Here is a 27053-nt window from a genome sequence, read left to right on the forward strand (position 1 = left end):
ACAAATTTAAATAAGTATCATATCATCTAGCACCTAGGAATCCGTCAAGGCAAAGTTCTGCGAAGTTGCGCGCGTGCCTTGAGTTAGTTCATCGTCCATTAACTTAATTAAAATTTCAATTCCGTAATTGACAGTGCCAATTTGTTTTAATTCGTAACTTCGCTACATTGTCGTGATCACTGCACTGGTCACGCTTGATCAAATTTGGACGTTGGTACATTATAAGTATAACTAGGGGGTGCACGATAAAAATAAACTTGCTCGGACATCGGATTTTCAAAATTTATGTTACTGTACTAGGCGGCGCTCAGCTTGTCATTCCGCCGAATCTTTATTCGGGCTAAGTGAATCACGACCTCCATCGTTTTGAAAAAAGTGCAAATGCCATGCTTATTTGTATCACGATGTGACACCCACGGTCGTTTCACTGACGTTTCACTGACGATACAGGGGGAGCCGCGCACTTCGTGCGCGACGGGATATACAACGTATGACAAGAATATATGTAATTCAATTAATATGCATGCATAATTGTTGTAGCGCGATGCACTACTGGGTCGCGCGCGCGCATCCAATAATGCTTCTCGGTAGATCGGCGAGATGCACCATTGTGCCTCACCGAGCTGCGCAGGATTGACATCGTGAATCAAGCATAATTGATAATGGAAGGCAAAATGCAGCGATTTCATTGAACGAGAGTAACTGTTGGCGACGTTTGACTACAAAGTACAAATGGCAGCGTTTGATCGAAAACCTGGTTTCAACCCCCCCTGTGCAATAAAAAAGAAGTTACGTATGCGCTCAAGAGCCGCCGCGCTGAGTTAGGTTGTAAAATTGATTATTTGATTGTAAAATCGCATAAACGCGCCTATGTGCTATGTGCGCGTTTTAGAGGGTTCAATTACGCCAGGCTATGTAATTATTATATGAACATAATAGCCTGGGGTCCCCATACCAGGTAAAATGTATGTACCATTGCTTTTGCTAGAGACTGTGAGAAAATTTCACACTATAACCAAATTCAAAATTTGTTCACAAAGCCGTGTGTATACGCGTACTGCGTGACGCGCTTGTTTCACAAGTTGAAAATATTACTACTGCAAGCGAGAGGGCTCTGGTTAGAGCAACCAAATTTGTTATACCTTTTTGGAATGATCATTAATTGACGATGTCCAATTCATGGCAGCTCGGCGCGGCACAGTAGCGTGAGAAGCCTCATTGAGTGCGCGGCGCGGCACAGTAACGCATCGCGCTACAAGAATGATCAGTGAGTTTCGCGGCCTAGGTGCCATATTTGATGGTGCGCGGCTTTTGGACCAAAAGTAGGTGTAAAAGTTTTGTGTTACGTCGTGACCCCCACGGTCGTTTTACTATGGTGTTGACCATTGTTAATGATCTGGCCCGGCGCGCGCTACTTCGTAGCTCGTGCCGTCGGGCACGAGAAGAAAGCGGCGCGCGCTACTTCGAAGAAATTTAGACGAGTAACATCCGTCAAACTATGGTGTTTCTACGATACAGGGGAGCCGGGCCGCGCACTCGTGCGCGGCGGGTCATACAACGTATGACAATATTTGCTCTAACCAGAGCCTTTTCGCTTGCAGTAGCGCGCGACCGCCGAAACGCGTCACGCAGTACGCGTATACACATGGTTATGTGAATGACAATATAAGTCGCGTAATTTGACGAAATTCGTCAATTTTTATTGTATTATTCTGCAAAGGGGGGCTGAAACCAGGTTTTTGATCAAACGCTGCCATTAGTTGTCAAACGTCGCCAACATTTGCTCTCGTCCAATGAAATCGCTGCATTTTGCAACTCATTATGCATAATTGAATTACATATATTCATATGCGGAGCTTGGCTTACATAATGCAGCAATTTCATTGGACGAGAGCAGCTGTTGGCGACGTTTGACTACAAATGGCAGCGTTTGGTCGAAAACCTGGTTTCAGCTCCCCTGTGTCTGCCATATCTTCGGTTCCTTAAATAAGATCATTCTGAAAATTTGTGAAGACCTTCCAATAGGGCTTTCACAACTGTCCGAAAAATTTAGTGGATATCGGAGTTGATATAGTAATGAAAATGAGGCAAAATGGGGCAAAATACGCTGCTTTTAGCTGTAACATAACATCTGATAGTTGGATATGCTTTAAATTTTTCGCACAGTTTTCTGGTAAGTCTATGAGTAAGCTAACATATATAACCAAATTTTGTTAGAATTGAATCAAGGGAAGGTTACTCAATACGCATTTATTCCAAAAATTTTGTTCTGGCCGAAATTCAAAATTAGCGCTAAAAAACCATCCTACAGTTACATTCCCACACGGCTCACTGTCGATGGCGCACTACCTACTATAACTTTCCGCGCACAATCAGTAGTGATTGCCTTGCTCTAACTAGAGCTCGCACACTTGCAGATGCGCACGCCCGCTGAACAGGACTATTTTTTTCTGTGACTAGAACTATACATTTTCAAATCCAACCCCCCCTCATGAAAGCTAAAATTCATTTATTTTGACAAAAGAATTATTTATGTTGTAAGGGGAAAATAAATGTACATATAAAACAGGGTGGGCCGAAAGTTACTGTGCAAACGAAAACAATAATTCTGTAGCGTTTTCATTGTCACATCTCACGTCGACGGGATCAAACGCGCGCGCGCGCAACAACTTATCTTACTGCTAACTCAGCGACTAAACACACAACGACTTTGACAATTGACAGATGATTAAACAATTGTGAGTTATGACGGACTTAACTGTATGGGTCAACTACTGAAACTGTATTGTTTACTATCTTATTCATTATACTGGACATGAGATGACGAAGTATCTTAAGCAGCACTTTATACCCCCACTTAGAACTTGATTAGTCACGAACAATAGAATCATCAAAAACCAATACAATAAAACATCTTGATCAATAAATGCCTAGCAGCACCAGACAGCAGCCGTGTACCTTTTTCGACTCCGTGGATTCCCTGATGGACTTTTGTTTACTTTTGTTAATAATCGGACCAACCTTTCTTTCTCGAAACATGTATCCTATTGTATTTCATTATAGTATTAAGATGTGAAGATATACTAGATATTACAACGAAATAGAGGTATCCAAATTGGCCCTTGATATTAACTATAACCGTGTTGATGGTTTTAAATTTTGTATGTTGTAAGTACTTTAGTTTGTGAAGCGTTTACTCCTCCCCCTCAGCAAGACAGTTTAAGTTAGATTGTAGATTAATGATAATAATTGTCAAATGACGTTATATATTATATAACAGTTATAAATGTTCAATAGTTGTAGAGCGATTTCAAGAGTAGTGGTCCCACAGGGGTCCGAAAAAGCCGTACAGGCACTTGGGTCCTTATCCTTGTCACTAATCTCAATTGGATTCGGTTTACACAAAACATGAACATTTAGATGTACACATTGACACGATATTTATTAGAAAGCAAAAAGTATAAAATAATGCGTGCGTGCGCGGCTTGAGCCGCGCCGCATAAGAACGGATGCGTGCAGGGGCTGGAGTACGCTTGTATGTAGATTAATGAAATGTTGCATTGTAAATATTTAAAACTGACGATATATTATGATCTAATAGTAAATTTTACAAAGCTGGCTTTGGATTTACGGGTATCGGCCTTACAAAATGACACGAAAAAGGAGATGGCTCTGAAATGCACAAAAATGAGTTTTGTTCATGTTTTATTATCCAGATAGGTAGTTCAACAAGATTGCAGCCAGATACTGCGTCAGTGCGTCTATTATAAGTTAGATGATTTTGAAGAAAAAATGAACGACAATGGATTATCGTTATTAAGTTTGAATATTGATGGATTCAGATCAAATTTGACTGCTTTTTAGTGCACCATGGACGTTTCAAAGCTGATGGATATTTCCTTGTGAAACTAATGTAACAGAACATGAGTCACAACCATTTTACATACCGGGTTATAATAAATTTGTACTTAATCGATTATTGAAGGAGGATGGAAAGCTTAAACACAAAGGTTCTGGTTTGGTAACGTTTTTGCGTGACAAATTTAATAATATTAATCAAAAATTTGAGCTTTGTTATTCTACCGTTGATTTTGAATCACTTTGTGTTGAAATAACAGTTAAATCTGAAAAGTTACTAGTTGTTAATTGTTATAGATCACCAAGTGGAAACTTTGATTCATTTATCGATATGTTTGGCAGTATCTTAAGTAAATTGAACACATTTAAGGGACACAAAAAGCTATATTCTGGTGACTTATAATGTAAATCTATATAACTCCAATTCTAGTGTTGTTAGGAGATATTTAGACTGCATGTTTAGCAATAACTTTTTACCAATTATCTCACGTGCTACTCATTTTGGAGGCTTAAATGGCACATGTATTGATCATATACTTACTAACAATATATCTAACATAATTTGTAACGGCCTTATACGATGTAATATAAGTCGTCACCTTCCTACATTCGTAGTTTTGGACTATAATTTTGATCCTAACGAAAAGTGTAGAAATAGAAATAAAGTAAATATTAATGACTTTTTATTACAAGGGTTTTTGAATGATTTTAAATTATTAAAATTTGATCTTGAAAGTGATTCTGCCGAAAATATGTATTCCTTTTTTGACAGAAATTTTAGAACTCTGTATGATAAGTGGTTTATTAAAAGTCAGAAGTCTAGTGGTAATAATTCTCTTCTTCGCTCTGATTGGAATTCAATAGGAGTGGCCAAGAGTAGTGACACTAAAAACAAACTCTATGATATTTGGGGTTATGAATAAAACTTAGAGTTAATTGGAACAAATATGTTGATTACAAACGAGTGTTTGATGCTATTAGAAGTAAAGAAAAATTTGAGTATTTTGATAAATGTTTTAAAGCAAATCAACATGATTTGAAAAGACTTGGAAACTGATAAAACGGTTTACTAGGTAGGAAGAGATCAAACAGATACTAGTTTTTCCTAATCAAGATGCAGCGCATAATTTTAATTATTATTTTGTTAATATTGCTAATGATCTTTTACTAAAAACGTATGGTGAAAATGCTAACGCGGATTTAACAGATTTTAATAAATATATGCCTGAGAGGAACATAAGCGAGCTATCGGATATTAATTTTTCAAGTGAAGAAATAATAATATTATAAGTAAGCTTAATAATAGCAAGGGTACGTATTATTCTCCTAGGGTCCTCAAACTTTTAGCTACCACTTTAAGTCCTTTACTGGCTGATATTTTTAATAAATGTGCAAATGAAGGTTATTTTCCGAAAGAATTAAAAGCAGCAAAAAATAATTCCTTTGTATAAGAATAAAGGATCTATTTCTGATATAAGCAATTATCGTCCTATTTCAATGTTACCTGTTTTTGCTAAGATTTTCGAGAAGTTAATACTAAAAACGTATCTGATTTCTTTAATAAGCACAATCTTTTCTGTGATAATCAGTTTGGTTTCCGCCGTAAGCACTCAACCTTTCATGCACTTGTTTCAGCAGCGTAGAAAATCTTCATGATGCTATCGATAATAAGAATTTTACATTAGGTATATTTATAGATTTTTCCAAAGCTTTCGATACAGTGCGGCCATAATATCTTGTTAGAAAAACCCCGGAGAACTAGGTTTTTTCGAAGGGAAAATCATTAAATTTTTTTAAACAGGGTTTTTTATTCCCGATCCCTTTTGTTGTTGCTATGGGGGGTTCCCAAAATTGTCTTTGAAAATAACCTGTTTGGAAAACCACAGGGTTTAGTGGGGAGGGGGGGCCCCCGGGGGGGGGGGTTTCATTTTTTTTTTATCAAAGGGGGGGGTTGGGGGGGTATAAAGGGTTAGCTAAAATTTTTTCCTCTTTTCAGATGATTTAAAAAACCCTTTTTTTTCAAAATAAAGACCGAAATTTAATCTAAAAAAAATGCTAATGAAAAGGGATTTTCAAAAATTAAAACTATGCTGCTTAAAAGGTTTTAAACTTTAAAATTTTTAAAAAGCTGTTTTATGGAATTCGGAAGTAGTAAAGTTCCTAAGAATCAAAGTGGGGTTGGGAAAAATTTAAAAACCAGTTTAAAAAAAGTGAATAAGTGGGAAAATTTTTTTGGGGGTCATTATTATTCTAATTTAACGTGGAAAGATCATATTACCAATGTAATAACGCAAGTTTCAAAATCTGCGGATCACTCTACTCCATAAGTTCTATAGTACCAGCCAAAGTGTTAAGACAAGCATATATTTCACTTGTTCAACCATATTTAATGTATTGTATACCACTGTGGGGTGCTGTTTTTTCACCATCCTTTGCTGCAAAAACTGTTTGTGTTGCAGAAAAAATGTATTCGTATTGTGAGTAGAAAACAATAAAGAGTTGATCACAAGTTTCAACATACGAAACCAATGTTCTTTCGTTTGAAATTATTAACCTTGTTTAACTTATTTACATACTTTACTGGATGTATTGCAATGAGGCTACTTAAAGAACAAATTCCTGTTATGTTTATCGCCGGTTTAGCAAGTCAAGTAGATCATGCAGACTTCTATATTCCTATATTCTCAATGTCTAAGACCAAGAATAGTAATTTTGTTTTTAATGCATCCAAAATTTTAAATTATCTCCTTGATCATGATGTCCGTATCATATTTTGTCAATTTCACTATTTAAAAAGAGATTTAAGAACCATTTGCTTCATATACAAAACCTAGGGCTAAATGGGGATCATGGATGGCTACCATGTAATCACGGATATCTTCTCGAATGTATCAATTTCATAAAATAAGATAATTTCAACTAGGGAAATATAAATTGAAGTTAATGTTTTGGGGACGTTTGTGTGTTTTTTGTGTGTATTTTATTGTGAGTATTGTAAAACAAGATGGGGACTATAATTGTAACGGTTTAAGTGTATACGTCTTTATTAATGTTGCCTCCGATTTCACTACACTGACAACATTCACTTTTTATTTTTTGTGTTATTTTTTACTTGAGATCTCATATCATAAAATTTTACCATCGCGATACGGGTATTAATTTACCTCCCAGCGGTGAGACACCGCTTCCCTCCTTCGCCATGTTTGAAGCTCTCCATCATCTGTTCTACTTCAGAGGGAAGTGATTTATTTTATATTTTAAAATTGTTATTATTCCAGTATAACAAATAAATTTTCTAATCGTGTAAAAATCGTGTATATTTTTCTTCCCGGGGGTTGATTTGATTGAAAAACCGTAAATTTTGCGATAAAAATTGTCATCTTTGAAATCTTCCAAAAAAAACATGCCTTACAAAATGACAATTTCGTCACGGCTGTCATTTTTAACAGCAGCCTATAGAAATTTGATTTCACCTAGGACAGTTAGATAAATATAATAGATTGAAGATTAGAATAGCTTTTACAGGAAAAAGGATGATTAAAAAAAGTTGGGCAATTTCGCGTGAGATAGTGTTAGAATCTTAATTCTATTTGTAGCTTGTTTTCGTAATGTGCAGTACCAATTCCTAGAACTGAATGATCTTTGACGTAGAACCATGGGCGAAATATTTATGCAGATGTTCAGCACACTTCACTGAGGTCGGTACTGACATGGAATGTGAGGTGCTGCTCTGTAGTGTCCAACAAATCTGTTTGGCTGATAGAACTTTCACATCGTCCTATGGGTATCATCATGTGTCCTGACTTGGTGATCACTAGATTCTCCTCTCCTCCAAGGGCATACACTTTGTCAGTTTCATTATCCGATCTTCAATCTTCATCTTTTTCATAGACCTCTCTGGACAGTAACAAAGGAATATCATTATCCACAACAAACACCGCTTAAAGTTAACTTTCCTGACCACATTATTGTTACTGGAGTTCTTTCTGTATCTTAGCTGTAACTGCATCTCCATCCCCGAAACGAAAATTCTTCTCACAAGGAGTCACCTTGACCTCTTCATGTTCAGCTGATGTGAGAGATTCCTCGAAGACTGTCAGCCATTTCTTTCCACACACTGTGGAACTAGCACCTGTATCTAAAAGTGCTCTATTTGTCGATTCTCCCATAAGATACGTGAGGCACTCGTCTTCGTCTTCTTGTTGGAAATCAGACTCAAAGAAGCAAGCTTCTTCCCTCCAAATGTGTTGTACTTACAGTCTCTCATTATATGGTCTGTTTCCTTACAAATATGACAACGTAAGGGTCCTGATCGTTGTTCTTGTGCTCCTTGTCTGGGTCTAAATGGAGCTTGTTGATACACGTCCCTGAACTCTGTCCTTGAAAATGCAGGTCTTTGTCCAAAGGTTCTTTGTCCGAAGGATCTTTGTCCAAAAGTTCTTTGACTGTAGGGTCTTTGTCCAAAGGTTCTGGTCTAAAAGGTCTTTTAGATGAGTAAAAATCCCTGTGCTGTTGATGTCTTTGTTGATAAAAGACTTCCTGGGGATCTTCTTCCTGGTTGCTCTGGTCATCCCCTTCATACTCTACCTCGAACTCAGGCTCTGAGGCTGATGGTATGACAATTCATCAAAGTGTTCAGATTTGTTGACGTCGTACTGTTGGAAGTACGTGTTTACAGGCTCTTCTTTAATCTTTGGTTTCCGATGGCATATGTTCCACCGCTTGCGCCGCTTGCGCTTGATGAAGAAGAAGATGTATTAGTATAATCTTCTCCGTAGTGCTCTCTTAAGCTGGGATTCCATATTCTCGTAGCTTAACTAGAGACCGTTGCCCTGATCAACGTCTTTTGATGGTCCGAGAGATTAGCATGATGTAAAAGGAAGTACGCTAGTACTCCATCTTCAAATACCACAGTAGTACCACGCTTCTGCACAAGGCTCTTGTAACGATGGCTAAATTCTCTCACATACTCTTCCATGGTCACTTCCTTGGGTCTTCTGTAGTTCATGAAACTGTCATGGATGTAAAGACTGACTGTGTCTGGTCTTTTTCATATAACTTATCCAGTTCCTTAATGAGAACATCTATTCCTCCATCTTTGGATAACTCATCCACGTCTAGCTGTATAGCCACAGCTTCTGGCTTTCCGGACATATGCATGATTAATGCAGCTGCTCCTGCTTCAGGCTTGGACCGTGGTTACCTTCTTCCACCACTGAACTCTCCGTTTCCAATCTGAATAGTTGGACTTCTCATCGAGAACAGGTACTTTGTCACTTCCCATGATGGATGTAGAAGAATCTGAAAGCTGAAATCGGGTGTTAGGTGTTAAGTGTTAGTTAAAATATACAAAAAATAAATACGGTCCGGTGTAACGTAGTTCTTCCTGCTACCACTGTAACGTAGTTCTTCGCACGGTCACATTTGTCAGTTGATTTGCTAAATTTTCTATTACATGGTGTTGAGATAATAAGGATTAATAGATACAATTAAAGTACATTTTGTACGTGACATGTGTAATAAAATTACCGCTAACAGAATATTTCAGATTCCTACTTCTAAAAGTCTAACATTTCAGTTTCAAACTTACCTTTCAGAAAGACGATCCTTTCTTCTAAAAGACATGAAAGTGTTTACCTGATATTACTTTATTAACTTGCATCTTCTGTAGGAAGTGTTAACAGGGGATGTTTGGTATTTTATGTTGGGATGAGCTAGGAGCAGATTGCTCAGCGTGAGTTTGTTTTATAAGAATGCTGTCGTTTCGATCAACATGCTATTACATGTTCTTCACTGATCCGAGCCTTAGGGACTCAGTTTGAACCTGTTTTTAAACGACAGAATCATGTATTTTACGTTTTAGAACTGTTTAGTACAGTGGTGTGTGTCAATGATTTGTTAGTGACTCATTATTGACTCTCTAGAGGTTTGTGTTTAAAAGCTTGAATAGCTCTAATATTTAGTTTTAGTACGCAGTGTTTCTGTCATTACGATAACTCGATACAGAAATCTCTAAAGATCACACTTGTTTACAGTGTTGGACGGGTATTTTTTTGTGCACCTGTCAGTCTAAGAACGATGTTTCAATTCCGTTCATAGAAAAGAGATTTTCGTATTAAGAACTTTGATAGTTAATTAGCTAATAGTTAGACTGTATTAATTCTATCGGACGTTTTGTACAAGTATTATATCTCTCAGATCTCACGCTCAGCGTGGAAGGCAGTCATTTTAGCCACTAGCCTGTTTACAGCGGATGTTTTTCCTGCGTTAAACAGAGATTTAATCCACTTGTACCACGTGACTCGCCGAATATGGAATAATCGTTAACCTGCTTTTTTAGTTATCTGCTTTTATGACAGTGGACATGACACGTATTAGATTTGCCTTTGTTTGAGCCGCGCATTTGTAGCTCAAACTCATAGAAAGTATCTTTTTCGTTTAGCGCGCACGACACGTTTTTTGTGTTGCGTGTGGGGATTAGAATATTCTTAACTCTACGGTTTTTTGCTAGAGTTTATTTCCTAATTTTAACTCGGATAGTCGGATAGTATTTTTTAACAAAGAAAGTATAGGGAGTTATGACTTTAAGATTGTAAAAGTCATGAGCTAAAATTATTAGTAAGTACTTTTTCTTTTTTAAAGTAGGGGAATGTTAGAATCTTAATTCTATTTGTAGCTTGTTTTTTGTACTTCATATTACTAACCCTGTATCTCACTTTAGCAAAGGTTTAGTTCCAGTGATTGTATATACAGTGTTGGGGGGGGTCCAACTACAAAAAAATACGAACGCACCCTAAAATTTCAAATTCGTATTCGTATTTTTTCGTATTTTTTACAAATCGTCATTTTGATAAATAGAAGATCACACATCTTCGTAATTAATCAGATCTAAGCTCAACTTAGCAGTGAAGAAACATTAAAATAATATGTAAACCATCATGTATCATACATAAAACCTGGGGGTGCAACAACAAAAACGATGAACCCACACAAAATTTTGAATTCGCTTCCTTTTTATCGTTTTTTTTATTAAAATTTGGAATATATTGTGATCCATTTTATGTTTATTTGGAAATTGGTCCATTTAACTGAATAATGTATAATCATTGAACAGCTATAAACTTGTTATAGATCTTTAATAAGAGGGTTGGAGTTGTCACGGACTCCTAGACCCGAGTGCTTTGGGCCTCTTGTGAGATCGATTGTTTCTGCTCATTGATTTTATCCCTGCTACTTGTTATTATGTATTAGTACAACACTAGGTACCCGGGTTATATTTTGTGGTCCGGTCTTTAAACATACCATAATATCACTAATACACTGCACCTTAAATGTATAGTCAAGTCATTTGTATCGTGACACATGCTTGGCTGGGGGATCATGTTTTGTGTCCGTTTTTGTCCGTTCGGTACCCTATATTTTCAAAACGGACAAAAAGTAGGGCGGACAAAAACAGACAAAAAATGTTATGGAAATAACATTTAGATGCTTCTCTCCTCCTCCTCCTCCTCCTCCTCCTCCTCAGTTCTCCTCCTCCTCCTCCTCCTCCTCCCCCCAGTTCTCTCCTCCTCCTCTTCCTCCTCCTCCTCCTCCTCCTCCTTCTCTCCTGAGTCCTCCTCATCCTCCTCCTCAGTCCTCCTCCTCCTCTTCCTGAGTCCTCCCCCCAGTCCTCTTACTCCTCCTTCTCATCAGTCATCCTCCTGAGTCCTCCTCCTCCTCCTCCTCCTCCTCCTCCTCCTCCTCCTCCTCCTCCTCCTCCTCCTCCTCCTCCTCCTCCTCCTCCTCCTCCTCCTCCTCCTCCTCCTCCTCCTCCTCCTCCTCCTCCTCCTCCTCCTCCTCCTCCTCAGTCCTTCTCCTCAGTCCTCATCCTCCTCACCAGTCCTCGTCCTCAGTCCTCCTCATAGTCCTCCTGAGTCCTCCTCCTCCTCCTTCTCCTCCTCAGTCCTCTTCATCCTCCCCCTCAGTCCTCCTCCTCCTATTCAGTCCTCCCCCAGTCCTCCTCCTTCTCCTCCGCAGTCCTCGTCCTCATTGTCATCCTCCTTCTCCTCTTCATTCTCCTCCTCATCAGTCATCCTCCTCCTCAGTCCTCCTCAGCCTACTTTTCCTCTTCCTCTTCCTCATCCTCCTCCTCCTCTTCAGTCAGACAAAAACAGGACAAAAATGTTATGGAAATAACATTAAGATGCTTTTCTCCTCCTCCTCCTCCTCCTCTTCAGTCTTCCTCCTGAGTCCTCCTCCTCTGGAGTCCTCCTCCTCTGGAGTCATCCTCCTCCTCCTCCTCAGTCCTCTTTCTCCTCCTCAGTCCTCCTCCTCCTCCTCAGTACTCCTCCTCCTTCTCCTCCTTCTACTCAGTCCTCCTGAGTCCGAGGGGGGGGGGGGGGGGATTCAGGTACCAAGTGCGGACTTCACGTTGGTGGGTGGGTCATTTTTTCCTCCCAAAAACACAGTTAGTACATGGTACTAAGGAGTTCATTTTTGGGTGTTCAACCCCAAAAAACCCATTTTACCTCAAAATTCAATTTGGGGTGGTTTGTGAGGTTTTTTTGAGTTTTTTTTGGGGTTTTTTGTAATTGTTAAATTTTTTGTAACTTTTATCTAATTCAGTAATTCGACTACATGAAAACAAAACCCCTACTGAATAGTGGGTATAATTTGCCCATTTCCCATGTTTAATGAGCTGTTTAAAGCAATTTATGGGTGGGTATCTTATTTTATATACCCCATACTCAGTTAGTACCGTGATTTCTCAACAGTTATTACCCGCAAAAGCCGGCAAAAGGGGGTGGGTGTCCTAATTATTATCCGGAAAAGCAGTTAGGTACCGCAAAGGGGGTGGGTGTGTCTAGTGGAAAAATATCCAAAACTACACTTGTCGACGTGATGTCCGACACTTGGTACCCCGATCCCCCCCCCCCCCCCCCCCCCCCCCCCCCCCCCCCCGCTGAGTCCTCCTCCTCCTCCTTCTCCTCCTCAGTCTTCTTAATCCTCCTCCTCAGTCCTCCCCCAGTCCTCCTCCTTCTCCTCCTCAGTCCTCGTCCTCATTGTCCTCCTCCTTCTCCTCTTCCTTCTCCTCCTCATCAGTCCTCCTCCTCGTCCTCAGTCCTCGTCCTCAGTCCTCCTCATAGTCCTCCTGAGTCCTTCTCCTCCTCAGTCCTCTTCATCCTCGGCCTCCTCAGTCCTCCTCCTCCTCTTCAGTCCTCCCCAGTCCTCCTTCTTCTCCTCAGTCCTCGTCGGCCTCATTGTCCTCCTCCTTCTCCTCTTCCTTCTCCTCCTCATCAGTCATCCTCAATCCTCCTCATAGTTGTCCTCGTCCTCCTCGTCCTCGTCCTTTGTCCTCGTCCTCCTTGTCCTCCTCCTCAGTCCTCCTCTTCTGGAGTCCTCCTCCTCCTCAGTCCTCCTCCTACTCGTCAGTCCTCCTCCTCCTCCTACTCCTCAGTCATCCTCCTCAGTCTCCTCCTCCTCCTCCTCTTCGGTCCTCCTCCTCCTCCTACTCCTCAGTCCTTCTCCTCCTCCTACTCCTAAGTCCTCCTCCTCCTCAGTCCTATTCCTCCTCCTCCTCATCCTCAGTCCTCCTCCTCCTCCTCCTCCTCAGTCCTCCCCCAGTTCTCCCCCTATCAGTCCTCAACCCAGTCTTCCTCCTCGTCCTCCTCCTCAGTCCTCATCCTCCTTCTCCTTCTTATCAGTCCTCCTCCTCAGTCCTCCTCATAGTCGTCCTCCTCCTCCTCGTCGCTCTCGTCCTCCTCCTCAGTCCTCCTCAGTCCTTAGTCCTCCTTCTCGTCCTCAGTCCTCCTCAGTCGTCCTCATTCCTCCTCAGTCTTCCTCAGTCTTCTTCAGTCCTCCTCAGTCCTCATCCTCCTCCTCCTCTTCCTCCTCACCAGTCCTCCTCCTCCTCAGTCCTCCTCCTCCTTCTCCTCCTCGTCCTCAGTCCTCGTCCTCAGTCCTCCTCAGTCTTCCTCAGTCCTCCTCCTCCTCCTCCTCAGTCCTCCTCATCCTCCTCCTCCTCCTCCTCACCAGTCCTCCTCCTCCTCAGTCCTCCTCAGCCGTCCTCCCCATAGTCCTCCTGAGTCCTTCTCCTCCTCAGTCCTCTTCATCCTCGGCCTCCTCAGTCCTCCTCCTCGTCTTCAGTCCTCCCCAGACCTCCTTCTTCTCCTCAGTCCTCGTCGGCCTCATTTTCCTCCTCCTTCTCCTCTTCCTTCTCCTCCTCATCAGTCATCCTCAATCCTCCTCATAGTTGTCCTCGTCCTCCTCGTCCTCGTCCTTTGTCCTCGTCCTCCTTGTCCTCCTCCTCAGTCCTCCTCTTCTGGAGTCCTCCTCCTCCTCAGTCCTCCTCCTACTCGTCAGTCCTCCTCCTCCTCCTACTCCTCAGTCATCCTCCTCAGTCTCCTCCTCCTCCTCCTCTTCGGTCCTCCTCCTCCTCCTACTCCTCAGTCCTTCTCCTCCTCCTACTCCTAAGTCCTCCTCCTCCTCAGTCCTATTCCTCCTCCTCCTCATCCTCAGTCCTCCTCCTCCTCCTCCTCAGTCCTCCCCCAGTTCTCCCCCTATCAGTCCTCAACCCAGTCTTCCTCCTCCTCCTCCTCCTCAGTCCTCATCCTCCTTCTCCTTCTTATCAGTCCTCCTCCTCAGTCCTCCTCATAGTCGTCCTCCTCCTCCTCGTCGCTCTCGTCCTCCTCCTCAGTCCTCCTCAGTCCTTAGTCCTCCTTCTCGTCCTCAGTCCTCCTCAGTCGTCCTCATTCCTCCTCAGTCTTCCTCAGTCTTCTTCAGTCCTCCTCAGTCCTCATCCTCCTCATCCTCCTCCTCCTCTTCCTCCTCACCAGTCCTCCTCCTCCTCAGTCCTCCTCCTCCTTCTCCTCCTCGTCCTCAGTCCTCCTCCTCAGTCCTCCTCAGTCTTCCTCAGTCCTCCTCCTCCTCCTCCTCAGTCCTCCTCATCCTCCTCCTCCTCCTCCTCCTCACCAGTCCTCCTCCTCCTCAGTCCTCCTCAGCCGTCCTCCTCCTCCTCCTCCTCCTCCCCCTCCTCCTCCTCATCCTCCTCCTCCTCTTGCTCCTCCTCCTCCTCCTCCTCCTCCTCCTCCTCCTCCTCCTCACCAGTCCTCTTCCTCTTCAGTCATCCTCCTCCTCAGTCCTCCTCTTCCTCATCCTCCTCCTCATCCTCCTCAGTCCTCATTGTCCTCCTCCTTCTCCTCCTCATCAGTCCTCCTCCTCCACAAAGGACGCCAGACGAACCTATCGAGTGCTTCGGTTGTGCACGGGGCAGCAAGGAAAAATCGGTGCCTTGAGCTTGATGCGAAAGGCAGCGCATGACGTTGCACACACTCGGGGGAAGACACTGATTCCCAATCCCAACCAAACACGGGTGTACAAGGGCAGAGCCACCAGCCTCAAGAAACTTAGGAAAGCACTCAGGGAAGGCATCGACATGGGGAAGGATATGATTCGTGCTCACACAAAGCTGTCCGGGTGCGAACTCGATATACCTACTGAACCCGACTGTTACACTCTAGTTTATGATGATGACAGGGAAGAGGCTGAGCTTGAGGCTCCCAATGATGATGATGATGAAATGGAGATTTATTACCAGTCAACTGGAGTTCTCACAACCGACTGCCGTTGGTACCATGTTGATACTGCTGCTGAGAAGTTCATGAACCACGGTCGGTCATCAATGGCAGGTCATACACGCCAAAGGAGAATCAAAGACTACAGTTTCGACAGGGTGTCTTTTTCTCGGCCTTGTGAATCGCTTGGAAAAGACTGTAAACGTGTATTTGTTGGTGACAAGGGCTGGTTCGACAAGAAAAAATTCAAGCAAGCTGTCAAGTTCCGCGGGCAGGCTCTTTTCATGTCAACATCGCATATATTCAGCAAGGGTGACAGGTCGTCTGTCTGCCATGTACCCACTAACTCCTTTTGTTCTACCCATCAGAACTATCATGTTTGGGTGAAGTCTGATGTAGATGGTAAGATTTACCTATCAAAAGAAGTTTTGAAGATCACTAAGAGAATTTGAAGTTTTTCTCTATTTTTAATCCTAAGGAATTTAAGCTGTTACTATAACCATGACTACTTTGTGTAATAAGTTTATCTAAAGAAAGATCTGATAGACTATTAATATGAATGTGCCATATATGATATATAGTCTATATACATATTATAATATATAATGGGTTCAGCCGAAGCTGATAAAATTTCGTTTTAAGAACCCAACTTACCAGACTTTAAAAGTATGCGTAATGCGTATTTGGCAATAATATTCTGTGATGTAGCATTCAAAGACCTTTATAAATCACAATTAATACATCGAATAATATCTGAATTATGATAATATCCCAGTGATTTTAACATTTACGCTTACGTGAGATTGACAAGCAGTTAAACTCCAATTATTAATTAGTAGGTAATCGTAGTATTGTATTTTCATTTGTTCACCAGTTTTGCTGCGTCTTATTTATTTTCTCTGATGTCATACAGTGTAATATACAAAGATACAACGGAGAATACTATACGAATGGATTTATAGATTCATTTCTATGGGATATTTCGTTATTTCTAGAGTAAAAAAATGTTGGTAAAAAATACGAAAAAATACGAAAAAATACGAACGCACCCCTAAAATTTGAAATTCGTATTCGTATTTTTTGTAGTTGGACCCCCCCAGTGTTGGGGTAAAGGGACTCCAGAAGGCAGACAAGGCTCGACTCCAGACTCTAGTTGAAGTAACAGAAGAGAGAGGAGTGTCCAGTGTTTAGTTGACTCCAGACTCTAGCGTAGCAGAAGGGAGAGGAGTGACGTTGTCGACTCCAGACTCTAGCGTAGCAGAAGGGAGAGGAGTGACGTTGTTTTAGTGATCCCACAGATTCCAGTCGACAGATACTATCTGTGTTCTGTGACGTGGAAAGAGTGGTAAGTAGTTTATAGTTATAGTTTAGTAGTTTAGTCTAGGAGTTCCCGCTTCCTCTTTCACTTTCATTTATAGTTTCACGTGGATTACCTTTCACTTTACTCACGGTAGTTTTCCCCCAGGGTTTTGTTTTATAGTTATCAGTTCCAGTTTTACTTGAAGTCCTCATCATTCAGAAGTCCCTCATATAGTAAGAAGAACATCATCATCAGGAGTAGTAGTTTTAATTTAATAGTAGTTTAATCTAATAGTAAAAAAGACATTGTTTAGTTTAGTATTGAAATGTGTTTTAACTATTAGTCAGAGCAGAGTAGTGTGAGTTACTGAGTCACACCATATCAATCATTCACTATTTAAGAGAGTACATTGTAGAGTAACAAGGTTACTTTTGACACAAGATTTGTATAACCTCTTTATTCATCTAATTTGTATTTATAATAATTGAGTATTATTTGTTATTTAATTAACCCAAGAACAGGGTTCCAACAGATAGTGCCTTACAAAATGACAACCCAAAACGGCATCACTTCAAATCCGATTTGGGAAAAAGTTTTATTATTCTTTCACGTGTCTTACTGTTAGATATATATGTTGTTTATATTATACCAGTTCTGTTTTTACCAAAATATATTTAAAAAGGAACATTTTTTATACTTTGAAAAAATTTAAAAAATGTCATTTTGTGAGGCGTAAAAATCATTTTTTGTTTTCATACTTGAACACAGTATTTGGTTATATTTGATATTTTCTATGACTGGATAGATCACTTTTCAGTGTTTAGTTAACGTTTGACATGTTTTAGGAGTTGTTATTACTCTCTGCTTTCACAGAATAGAAGCTTTATTTCGTTGAGTTTTGAAATCAGAGTTTGAAATCAAAGAGTTTGAAATCAAAGTTTTGATATCACAACTGCACTTTTTTAATGCTACTTGATTGTTAACTGTCAGATTATGATTATTTTTAACTCCTTCTTGTATTGACTGTCTCTGATCCATTTTAGATGATGAAAATAATTCAATCTGAAACATTGTCATTTTTTAAGGCTTTTCGGTGTCATTTTGTGAGGCATTTTGATCAAAATTGATGATCAAACAAACACATTTAGGCTCATCATGAGCTTACTGGGTTTAAGAATACCAATAATTAGGCAAGGGGCATCCAATATAAATATGCCATCTTTGCATCATAAAATAAAACTGTCATTTTGTGAGGCATAACACTGTCATTTTGTGAGGCTAGGTCATTTTTTTGTCATTTCTTCTACCAAAGTCACTAAATCAGTTTTTTTATTTGACCAGAGTAGTCTTTGATTGACATAAGTCATGGTAGTACCTGGTTTTCTGGGGTTAAATTCAAAACTTTGGTCTCCATTCTGGGTAACAGTTAGGCGGGGCAATGACTGAACAGCAAAAACGTCCATATTTATGTAAGAAATATAGATTCTATGTCATTATCATTCCTTGGGAAGTGTTAATTAATGCTTTTTCTTTCATACAGTAAAAGGAATAGGGTTCAATGTATAGGGAACCTAAGCTACAGCATGGTCTATGTGGGCTGTCATTTTGTGAGGCCTGTCATTTTGTAAGGCCGATACCCGTAGGTAAGATTATAATTTATTTCAAAAAACCACGGATAGTTTTAAATTTATTTCTATTTGTCGTATAATCATAAACAATTTAATCCTGTTTTCAAGAATGCGCGGCTTTGGCCGCCAATTATTGACTTATACATTAAATTGAATTTTAAATAGAAATGTGAATATATTAAAATTTAAAACTTTCAAAACGGAGGCTTATAAATATTATTATATTATGATTGTAAAATAAAGGATAAAATTTTAAATTTGTTTCACTAAAAAATTTGTTTCACTAGTTATAAAGCATTTTGTGTATCTCATTAACAAAATTGACTGGGTGATTATGTGACACTGCACCTTAATTGTGCAACCTTAACAATTCCCATAATGTTTAACGGGTGTTTAACGGGGTCACCTAATCACGTGATCACATGTAATGAATTAACTTGTTATGCTTCGTATCTCGGTCATCTGAGAAGCTACAACTTTAATTTTTTCAGGACAAACGTAATTCGAATGGCCAATTACACAATTCAATAAAATTTAGCTCGATCCAACTATCCAAACTATCAAATAAATGCAAAAATTAACCTTCATTTGAAAAAAATTAACACGAATATTTTTCGATTTGACAAATCCCTCGAACCTGTGGTGGTACTAAGTCATCCCGGTAAGAATTATTTCAATTGGGCACTCAGTGACTGAGCTATTAAGGAAAATGTTTGCCAATGCACTCATGTTGCCACAATTCGATTATTTAGACACGATCTATTGTAGAGCTGGCAAGACAAAACTTGCTGAACTTGACACTCTGTACAAAAAGGTAGCCAAAATAGCTCTCAACGTTCCACAAACAGAGAGCAGCCTTAATGTTTATAGAGACATGAAATGGTTACCACTCCATCTTAGACGACAACTCCATCTGTCAAATTATATGTTTAGAATCATCCATGACAATTGTCCTACAAACTTTATGAACAAATTTAGTTACATATCAGGAGGTAGTAGGAGCGGCGAAAGCTGCAACCTATATGTTAATAGATCAACATCACATAAAAACTTTCAATACTTGGGGGCAAAATGTTGGAATAATGTTCCAACAGATCTACGAAATCTGCCCGATGTTAAAAGCTTTAGTGATTCGTATAAGAAACAGCTACTCTCATCTATAACAACAGACCCTTATTATACCGTCGACAATTCATATGACAAATTTTACACTGCAATCATAGTCGACGATAACTAAGTATCTTCTATTTCTTTTAAATCTGAGGCATATATAATTGAAGTGTCGAAAGGATATTCCCTTTTTTACCACCTTACCATTCTGATTGATTCTGCACATGACTGACATGTTTTAACTGGAGAAGGGGTTCGCACAGTGGTAGTTTTATAAACCACTTTTAATTTATTGACCTATTATACCTAGTGGTAGTTTTACAGACCACATTTAATTTATTAACTTATTATACTTAGTATTTATTTTTGGTGACTGTATCACCCAGTAGAGTTTTAACATTTGATAATTGTACAGTTTATTGACGACACATTGACCGAATGTTATTTTATATTCTAATTTATATACTAGATATTTTATTTATTTTCCAACAGACGACAACTTCCTGTTTTTTTTCCTTCTATATTAGTTACTCATATCTCTGATCTTGTACAGACTGTTCTACAAGGACATTGACAGATGATACTCATATTAGGCATTCATTATTGCATCTAAATTATTTCACTTGCATTAGGTTTAGAAATTTATTCTCTGGTTAACAGATTTCAAATGTTTAATCAATTTGTAGTATGACAGTATATAAGAAGTTATTTAATTTTGCTTGGGCTGTTGTGTTGACTGTTGGGGTTTAGTGGTGGTATGGAATTTGAATTTTATATAAATTTACACTATGAGGTTGGGGCATTTTGCATAGTAAATATGGTTACTACTCCTATATATCATATTATTTGATTGGTATTCGATTTCTGATTATTTCCCTAGGAATATGATTATTATATCTCAATTTGGCTTAGGTAGGGTGCCCCGCTAAAAGAACTGGATTCTTCCAGGAAGCATCCCGTGCACAGAGCTTGGTCTACATATATATTAAATTATTAACCATTCATTCTGTATGTGCACGAAAATTTATTTCAATCAATTAAGGCCAACGTTTGCACAGTGACTTTTGGCCCACCCTAGCTGTATAATATAGTTTGTTATGTAAGTTCTTTAAATTAGATTAGATTAAGAATAATGACATAAACATCATCACTAGTTTTAAACATTCTTTCTTTAAAATAAATGATAATTTTGTATCGATTATACAGGGTGGCCCAGAAGTAACTGCCCACACGCAACCCTTAAATAACTCACGTAATTCTTCTTATAATTGTACTGAAATTTCAGAGATTATAGATATGGGTCATACTTAAATTTCCTGAATGTTTCATCAAATTTAATTAATTACATTAGGTGTGGCACGTCACTCCCTCTTATTCACTATTGTCACCATAAAGTAAAAACGCTTTCAGCTAGGAACTTCAAAGTTTCTAGACATATTTGGTTTCGTAATTGGAGTGCTTTCTAAAATTTCAAGTTGGTTGTTCACAATTTAACTGAGTTATGACCCTTTTAAGATATTTCAGATACGTGATCTCGGCACTTAATCAGTGATTACTGATTTCGTCACTGTCATTGACTTGACTGCTGAATTCATGATCCCACAAATCGTACTATACTATACTACATGCATGACCTCATGGTAAAACGCATACAAGTCAAATAGGTGGGACAATGTCCAGGTGGGTTTTTAGCCTGGTGGGATTATTTTCTAGTTGGCTTGTGTCCGGGTGGGATTAGATTTTAAGGAAACTTTTGTATGTAACCACTCAATAATATATAATATCCGGTCCCCAAAGAATAACCTGAATATACCCAAATATGACAAATCTAATTATATTGAATTACAAAAGTGTAACTAAGATTATTATTTATAGTGCTAAGGCTATTAGCCAATATTTAGAACTCTAGTATATGTAATTAATCTTCTACCCTAGCGTCTGATTCAAATAATGGATACTAAACGAAGACATCTTCGATCTTTATCTCTCACATCCAACAAGTTGATATTCTCGGGGCAGATTCAGCTTATCCTTGGACCTATGTTCTCTGGAAAAACGTCAGTTCCCTAACTTTTGTTTCTCATAACTTCAAAAATTCCGCTGAATATCTCCTATTTATAAATTTTTGTAAGCTATTTGAATGATAAATAACAACTAACAAATCTACTGTTCTCTTTTTGGCAACACTTCATACACAATTATGATATTTGCCATATTGGCTTTCTATGATTCCTTGCAGGCTTGTCAGAGTAATATTTATCCTTTTTCTTTGCAGGACAGAGCTGTTACGAAGAATTCAGAGATACAGTATCGCCCAAGCAAAATGTTTATTGATAAAGCACAGTAAAGATGACAGATATAACAACAGCCTTGTAATAACTCATGACAAGAGGTAATATTCAAATTTCGCTGATAACAGTGGTGTACACTATACACTGCAATTTTATTGTACTGGTATTCAACTCTGTTATTTATTTTTCATTTTAACTACTTTTCTATCCTTCAGGACGATTTCAAATGAATACATCGATAAAACTACCTGCTCAAACCTCAAAACATTGTGTGACAATATTCAAATATGTGAATATGAGTGTATCGGTATTGATGAGGCCCAGTTTGTAAGTTATAGAAAATTGCTGTTAGGTTTTAATTAAACTGAATTCTGATCGACCAAGGCTTTTCAGATTCCTTGTTTTTGGCAAATAATGGAGCTAATGATTTTTATTTAACAGCACTTTTTGGCAAATAATGGAGCTAATGATTGTTATTTAACAGTACTCAGGTCTCCTTGAATTCTGTGACCATGCAGCTAATTTGGGTATTGTCGTGGTTGTAGCTGCCCTCTCGGGGGACTTCGAAAGAAAGGTGCGTTCAGACTCAGTTTTGTACTTTTTGTTAAGTTTTTAGATCCCATGGCCATGTTAGGACCCATATTGTTCCTTCCCTCTTGTGACACTGAGAAATCGTCAAACTGAGTAAATATGCCATTGTGATATTATGCTAGATGAATGACATATTTAATTAAGTCTGAATATTTTGCACTAGGCATTCGGGGATGTTCTGCAGCTGATCCCACTCTGTGAAGATGTAATAACTCTAAAGTCAGTTTGCATGTCTTGTTACAGAGAGGAGGCTTCTTTCAGTTACAGAATCAACACTGATAACAAGGAGGTAAGAGGACTGACTCAAAATACTTAAGTTTTGTAAGACATTAAATAAATTGTTATTGTGTTGGTATGATGTTTACATTATTGTTATATTATAACTCAGGTTGAGTGTGTTGGAGGCCCTGAAGACTATAAAGCCCTGTGCAGAAGATGCTACATGAATCACACCCAGGTACTACCCAGTATCTCTAATGGTGTCTCTAATGGTGTCTCTAATGGGGCTTAGGTTGAGTTTAGATGTAAACTGAGAAAGTTATAAACAAAATAAACAGTTGACGTTATCTGGATTCTAGCACCTATTTCATCAATTATCATTACTGTTATTATTTAACCTTAAACTGTGACTGCATTATACAACAAATTAATTTATCTGATCGAAACTTATGAAACATTTTGAAAGTGACAATTGAATATAATGTGTTTGTAACTTAAATATTTGGAAATTAATCTCGATTACCTTTAAAACAATTTGTCCAAAATAAGTTATGGAATTATTGCTGTATTCTTAGGATCATACACAAATTACGTAAAACTGCTTAGGGGAGAAGGTATGGATATAATCTGTTAAGTAGCTTATTGAGAGAGTATAAAATAGCAAAACTCTGGCTGACGTAATATGTGAACGATTAAAGTATAGGAAAATTTATATGATTTATAAATGAGTAATTTTAACGACAACTTATAATATTGCCCCAGGATTTAAGAACTGTACAGTTACATAGTTATTAAATTAATTTTATCGTGTACCTAGACCTGCTTTTGATTTCATGCCGGTTTGACTGATTTAGGCCTTTTAACATATTAAGTGGCAAGTTATATTTTCTGAGTTATAGACCTAAAATAGGGTGATTATTAAACGATGCTTTTTAATTCTTGACTGTACTGTTTTTAATTCTTGTTTGTACTTTTTATCAAGTTTTCCTAGGTTTCAACCAAGTTTATACTCAATTTATACCATTCTGCTAGTGATCTGTTATTTTCGTTCAGTTATGATTTTTAAATGAATATTATAAATATTTAACATTCAAATTTAAGCAAACAATCAGAATATCATTGCTTTTTACATTGTCAGTAAGAAAGTTGGTGTGTACAGTCTTATTTTAAACACAGTACAACATCACTGCGCTGCTATTAACTGTAATAAAGTTAAATAATACTTACAATGAAAGTATGTGTAAGTATTACACATACAGTTATTGTTATATCGTAAGTTACATAGAATGACTGTAGTATTACTTTTAGTCGACACAATGCATGTGAGGAATGTATTCAGAACTGCACCTGATTTTAAGGAACTTGGTGAACTCTATCCTGATCTTCAGAGCCACCTCATACAGGTTTGAGATGTAAATACCATCCCAGATAACATTCCTTAGTTCAGATGCTCCACAACGAGTACTTATTTGAAATTTGAAGTTTGAACCATCAAAAAGTTTGACCAAATTAGTATTGAAATTTGATTATGCAACAAAAACAATTATGCTAATATGCACAATTGAGACAATTACATAAACCAGGGTTACAAGCTAAAAGCAACTATCATTAAACTCAGCATCCCCTGCAGGTTCGCAAAGATTACTACACAATAAACTTCAAGGACCCGGAAGCGCTGAACATTCTGACCTGTTCGTTAGCATCTCACTACTTTGACATTACTCTGGATATTCCTTCTAACAGACTTATACCCACACTTCCACTAAGAATGAACTATCTTCTCTGGATTGAGGATTTGCTGTCTTACCGCACGACTAGTGATAACGTTGTTGGTATAGACATAGGTTAGTTTCATTTCATTAATTTGTTGGTTGAAAAATGTATATTTTTTGTATTTCAGATTCCGTGATTCTGCAAATTAAGATCTCAACAACCACCTTCCCGCTCAACATTTTACTTTTGTAAAACTTATCTACAATATCTAAAAGCTTACCTTCTAATTTTTCAAGTAACCGAACTATAGAATAAACTAGCCTCTAACTGTGTACACAGTACATTATCAATCCTGAATCCAACTCCTCCATGCAGGTACTGGTGCCTCATCAGTGTACGCTCTACTAGGATACAACAACTTTGGGTGGACATTTCTAGCAACGGAAACAGACGAAACTTGTTATAAAGCTGCTGTGAACAATGTTCTTATCAACAGTTTACATGATAAGATAGCTGTGAAACATGTTAAAAGTGACGGGGACAAGCTTTTAGGAAATCTAGGTTAGTACTGCCACTATCTAAAGTTTTAACTCTCGATTTTTAATTTCTAATATAATACTGACATATTTATCAAAGGGATTGTCCAGCACTAATACTCTAGGTTACAATTTAAACAGCATATATTAAACTTGTCACAATAGTCACAGTGGGTAGTCCCAATACAATAGTCACAGTGGGTAGTCCCAATACAATAGTCACAGTGGGTAGTCCCAATAGTCCCAATACAATAGTCACAGTGGGTAGTCACAATAGTCCCAATACAATAGTCACAGTGGGTAGTCCCAATACAATAGTCACAGTGGGTAGTCCCAATAGTCCCAATACAATAGTCACAGTGGGTAGTCCCAATACAATAGTCACAGTGGGTAGTCCCAATAGTCCCAATACAATAGTCACAGTGGGTAGTCCCAATAGTCAGAGTAGTCCCAATAGTCTGACCAGGTGTATTTACAGCCTGGCTCTGCAGGTCCAGACCGACAGTACACCTTCTGTATGTGTAACCCGCCCTTCTTTGAGGACACTGAGAACATGACGGGCTTTGCCAGGTCCCTGAACAGAGCCTCTCCTAAATCTGTCTGTACTGCTACTCCTGTAGGTGAGTAACTTGAAACAGTACTATTGAAATTTGTATTTCTAACGTCAGTTTACTTTTTTGGTATTTTCGTCCGAGTGATAAGTCAGCAGCTAGTAGGTACAGGTGAGCAGGTGCTAGCATGAATATTCGCTAAACCAATAACTTCATAACTTGTATTGTTACTGATGTCTGTAGTGACCACTTATACGTTACCACAGTGACTACTAACCACCTCTCTCTCCACAGAAGTGATAACAGACGGAGGAGAGGAGCAGTTTGTGGGGGACATGGTAACAGAGAGTCTCACACTGGGAACACAGGTGTTGTGGTATACCTCCATGTTGGGCAGGAAGACCTCACTCGACCACATTCTGGGCAGGTTGGCTGAGTGTGGGGTAGCGAGGATTGCTACTACTGAGTTTAAACAGGGTCAGTTATATGTTGTACTGAGATCATCATCCGGCTTTTTTATTAATGCTTGACTCTATTTAACCAATAAAACAAACTGTACTGCCCATCAAGGCGTTAAATATGAGTTGTCTCCCAGACTTTAAAAAACCCCTAATTTCAGGAAACACTACTCGGTGGGGAGTAGCCTGGTCTCTTGAGCCTTCAATACCCCCTCTCCTAACACCCAACTCTAAGAAAGTCTCTACAACCTACAGTTTTACCACAGAATGCAGCTCGCCCCAGAAAGTAATCACACGTTTACAAGCGAGCTTGGCACAGCTGCACGTGCAAGAAGTCACTTGTCCTGGAGAGAAGACTGAGTATTGCACGTGGTTAACCGCTTGTGAGAACACGTGGTCTCACAGTAGGAGAAAGAGGAGGAAAGGAGGTTCCAAAGAGCCAGCTAAAAGACTTTGCACTGTTGGTAGTAATTCAGATCAGACATTGACAAAGAGTTTGAAGACTCTCAGTAATGACAATAACAATGTTAACAATGTTAACTATGTTAAAACGGCAGAACAAGCAGAGAATCCGAGCAGTAAGTCGTATAAACCTTGTCTATTTCACTGTCTGTTGTCCGTTGAGAAAACAGAGAATGGGGTTTCGGTAGATTTAACATGGATATTTGGGTCGGATAAAGATTCTTTGAATCAGTTTTGCTGTTTTCTAGCTAAATGTATTAGTAATTCTACGAAAGATCCATGTGGATGAGTTTTTAAAGTTAAGCTTTTTTAATTATTTATACCCATCAGATTGATGAAAGTTTTAAAAATTTAGATGTATTTTATAATTTATTATCTCAATATTTTTTATCATGTCAGCATCATTTCTTAAACCCTAAAAATATGTTTACGGGGGAAACACACTTCTGATATGATCATGATATAAATGTCCGTTATGTAAAAGTAGTTCTCTCACTCTTGTTTACGCTAATATAATGTAACTTACCCATGTGATAACTATTAACTACCCATGCGATAACTACCCATGAGGTAACTCATGGGTCCTACATTTAGGCTGTGATAAACAGGTAAATAGTGGTGTACTCCTGCTATCACACTCCAAGCAGTGATGTAACTGCTTAATATTATATGAGGCTTGAAATATTCGTAAAACTACATCATGAGAGCCTGTAAAACGCTAAAAGCTGTTTAGTTCAAGATATTACATCATTGCTACGGAAAACTAACCAATGATGCCCCTTAC

The 27053-nt window shown here is 38.8% G+C and overlaps 3 protein-coding genes and 1 long non-coding RNA gene across 4 annotated transcripts in view; all 4 read left to right on the plus strand.

Moving 5' to 3' along the window:
• Positions 1 to 27053, plus strand: part of LOC134816585 (mitochondrial import inner membrane translocase subunit Tim10-like) — a 51127-nt gene that overhangs the window by 22732 nt on the left and 1342 nt on the right. The gene's annotated exons all lie outside the window — the stretch shown is intronic.
• Positions 16514 to 17163, plus strand: LOC134816744 (uncharacterized). The gene is made up of 2 exons (XR_010160435.1): positions 16514 to 16755; positions 16876 to 17163. It is a non-coding gene; the product is annotated as an uncharacterized LOC134816744 (long non-coding RNA).
• LOC134816221 (thymidine kinase, cytosolic-like) lies at positions 21388 to 23602 on the plus strand. Its single transcript, XM_063824961.1, has 6 exons — positions 21388 to 21505; positions 21724 to 21840; positions 21955 to 22066; positions 22224 to 22313; positions 22494 to 22619; positions 22719 to 23602. The coding sequence occupies exons 1-6, from the start codon at positions 21399 to 21401 to the stop codon at positions 22839 to 22841; spliced, it is 675 nt and encodes a 224-aa protein (XP_063681031.1). The 5' UTR covers positions 21388 to 21398; the 3' UTR covers positions 22842 to 23602.
• LOC134816588 (uncharacterized) lies at positions 23792 to 26662 on the plus strand. The gene is made up of 6 exons (XM_063825501.1): positions 23792 to 23952; positions 24180 to 24393; positions 24638 to 24823; positions 25290 to 25418; positions 25644 to 25826; positions 25969 to 26662. The coding sequence occupies exons 1-6, from the start codon at positions 23836 to 23838 to the stop codon at positions 26556 to 26558; spliced, it is 1419 nt and encodes a 472-aa protein (XP_063681571.1). The 5' UTR covers positions 23792 to 23835; the 3' UTR covers positions 26559 to 26662.

This window comes from Bolinopsis microptera, chromosome 6 (genome assembly GCF_026151205.1).
Source record: "Bolinopsis microptera isolate Bmic1 chromosome 6, MBARI_Bmic_1.0, whole genome shotgun sequence".
NCBI classification, from domain to species: Eukaryota; Metazoa; Ctenophora; class Tentaculata; order Lobata; family Bolinopsidae; genus Bolinopsis; species Bolinopsis microptera.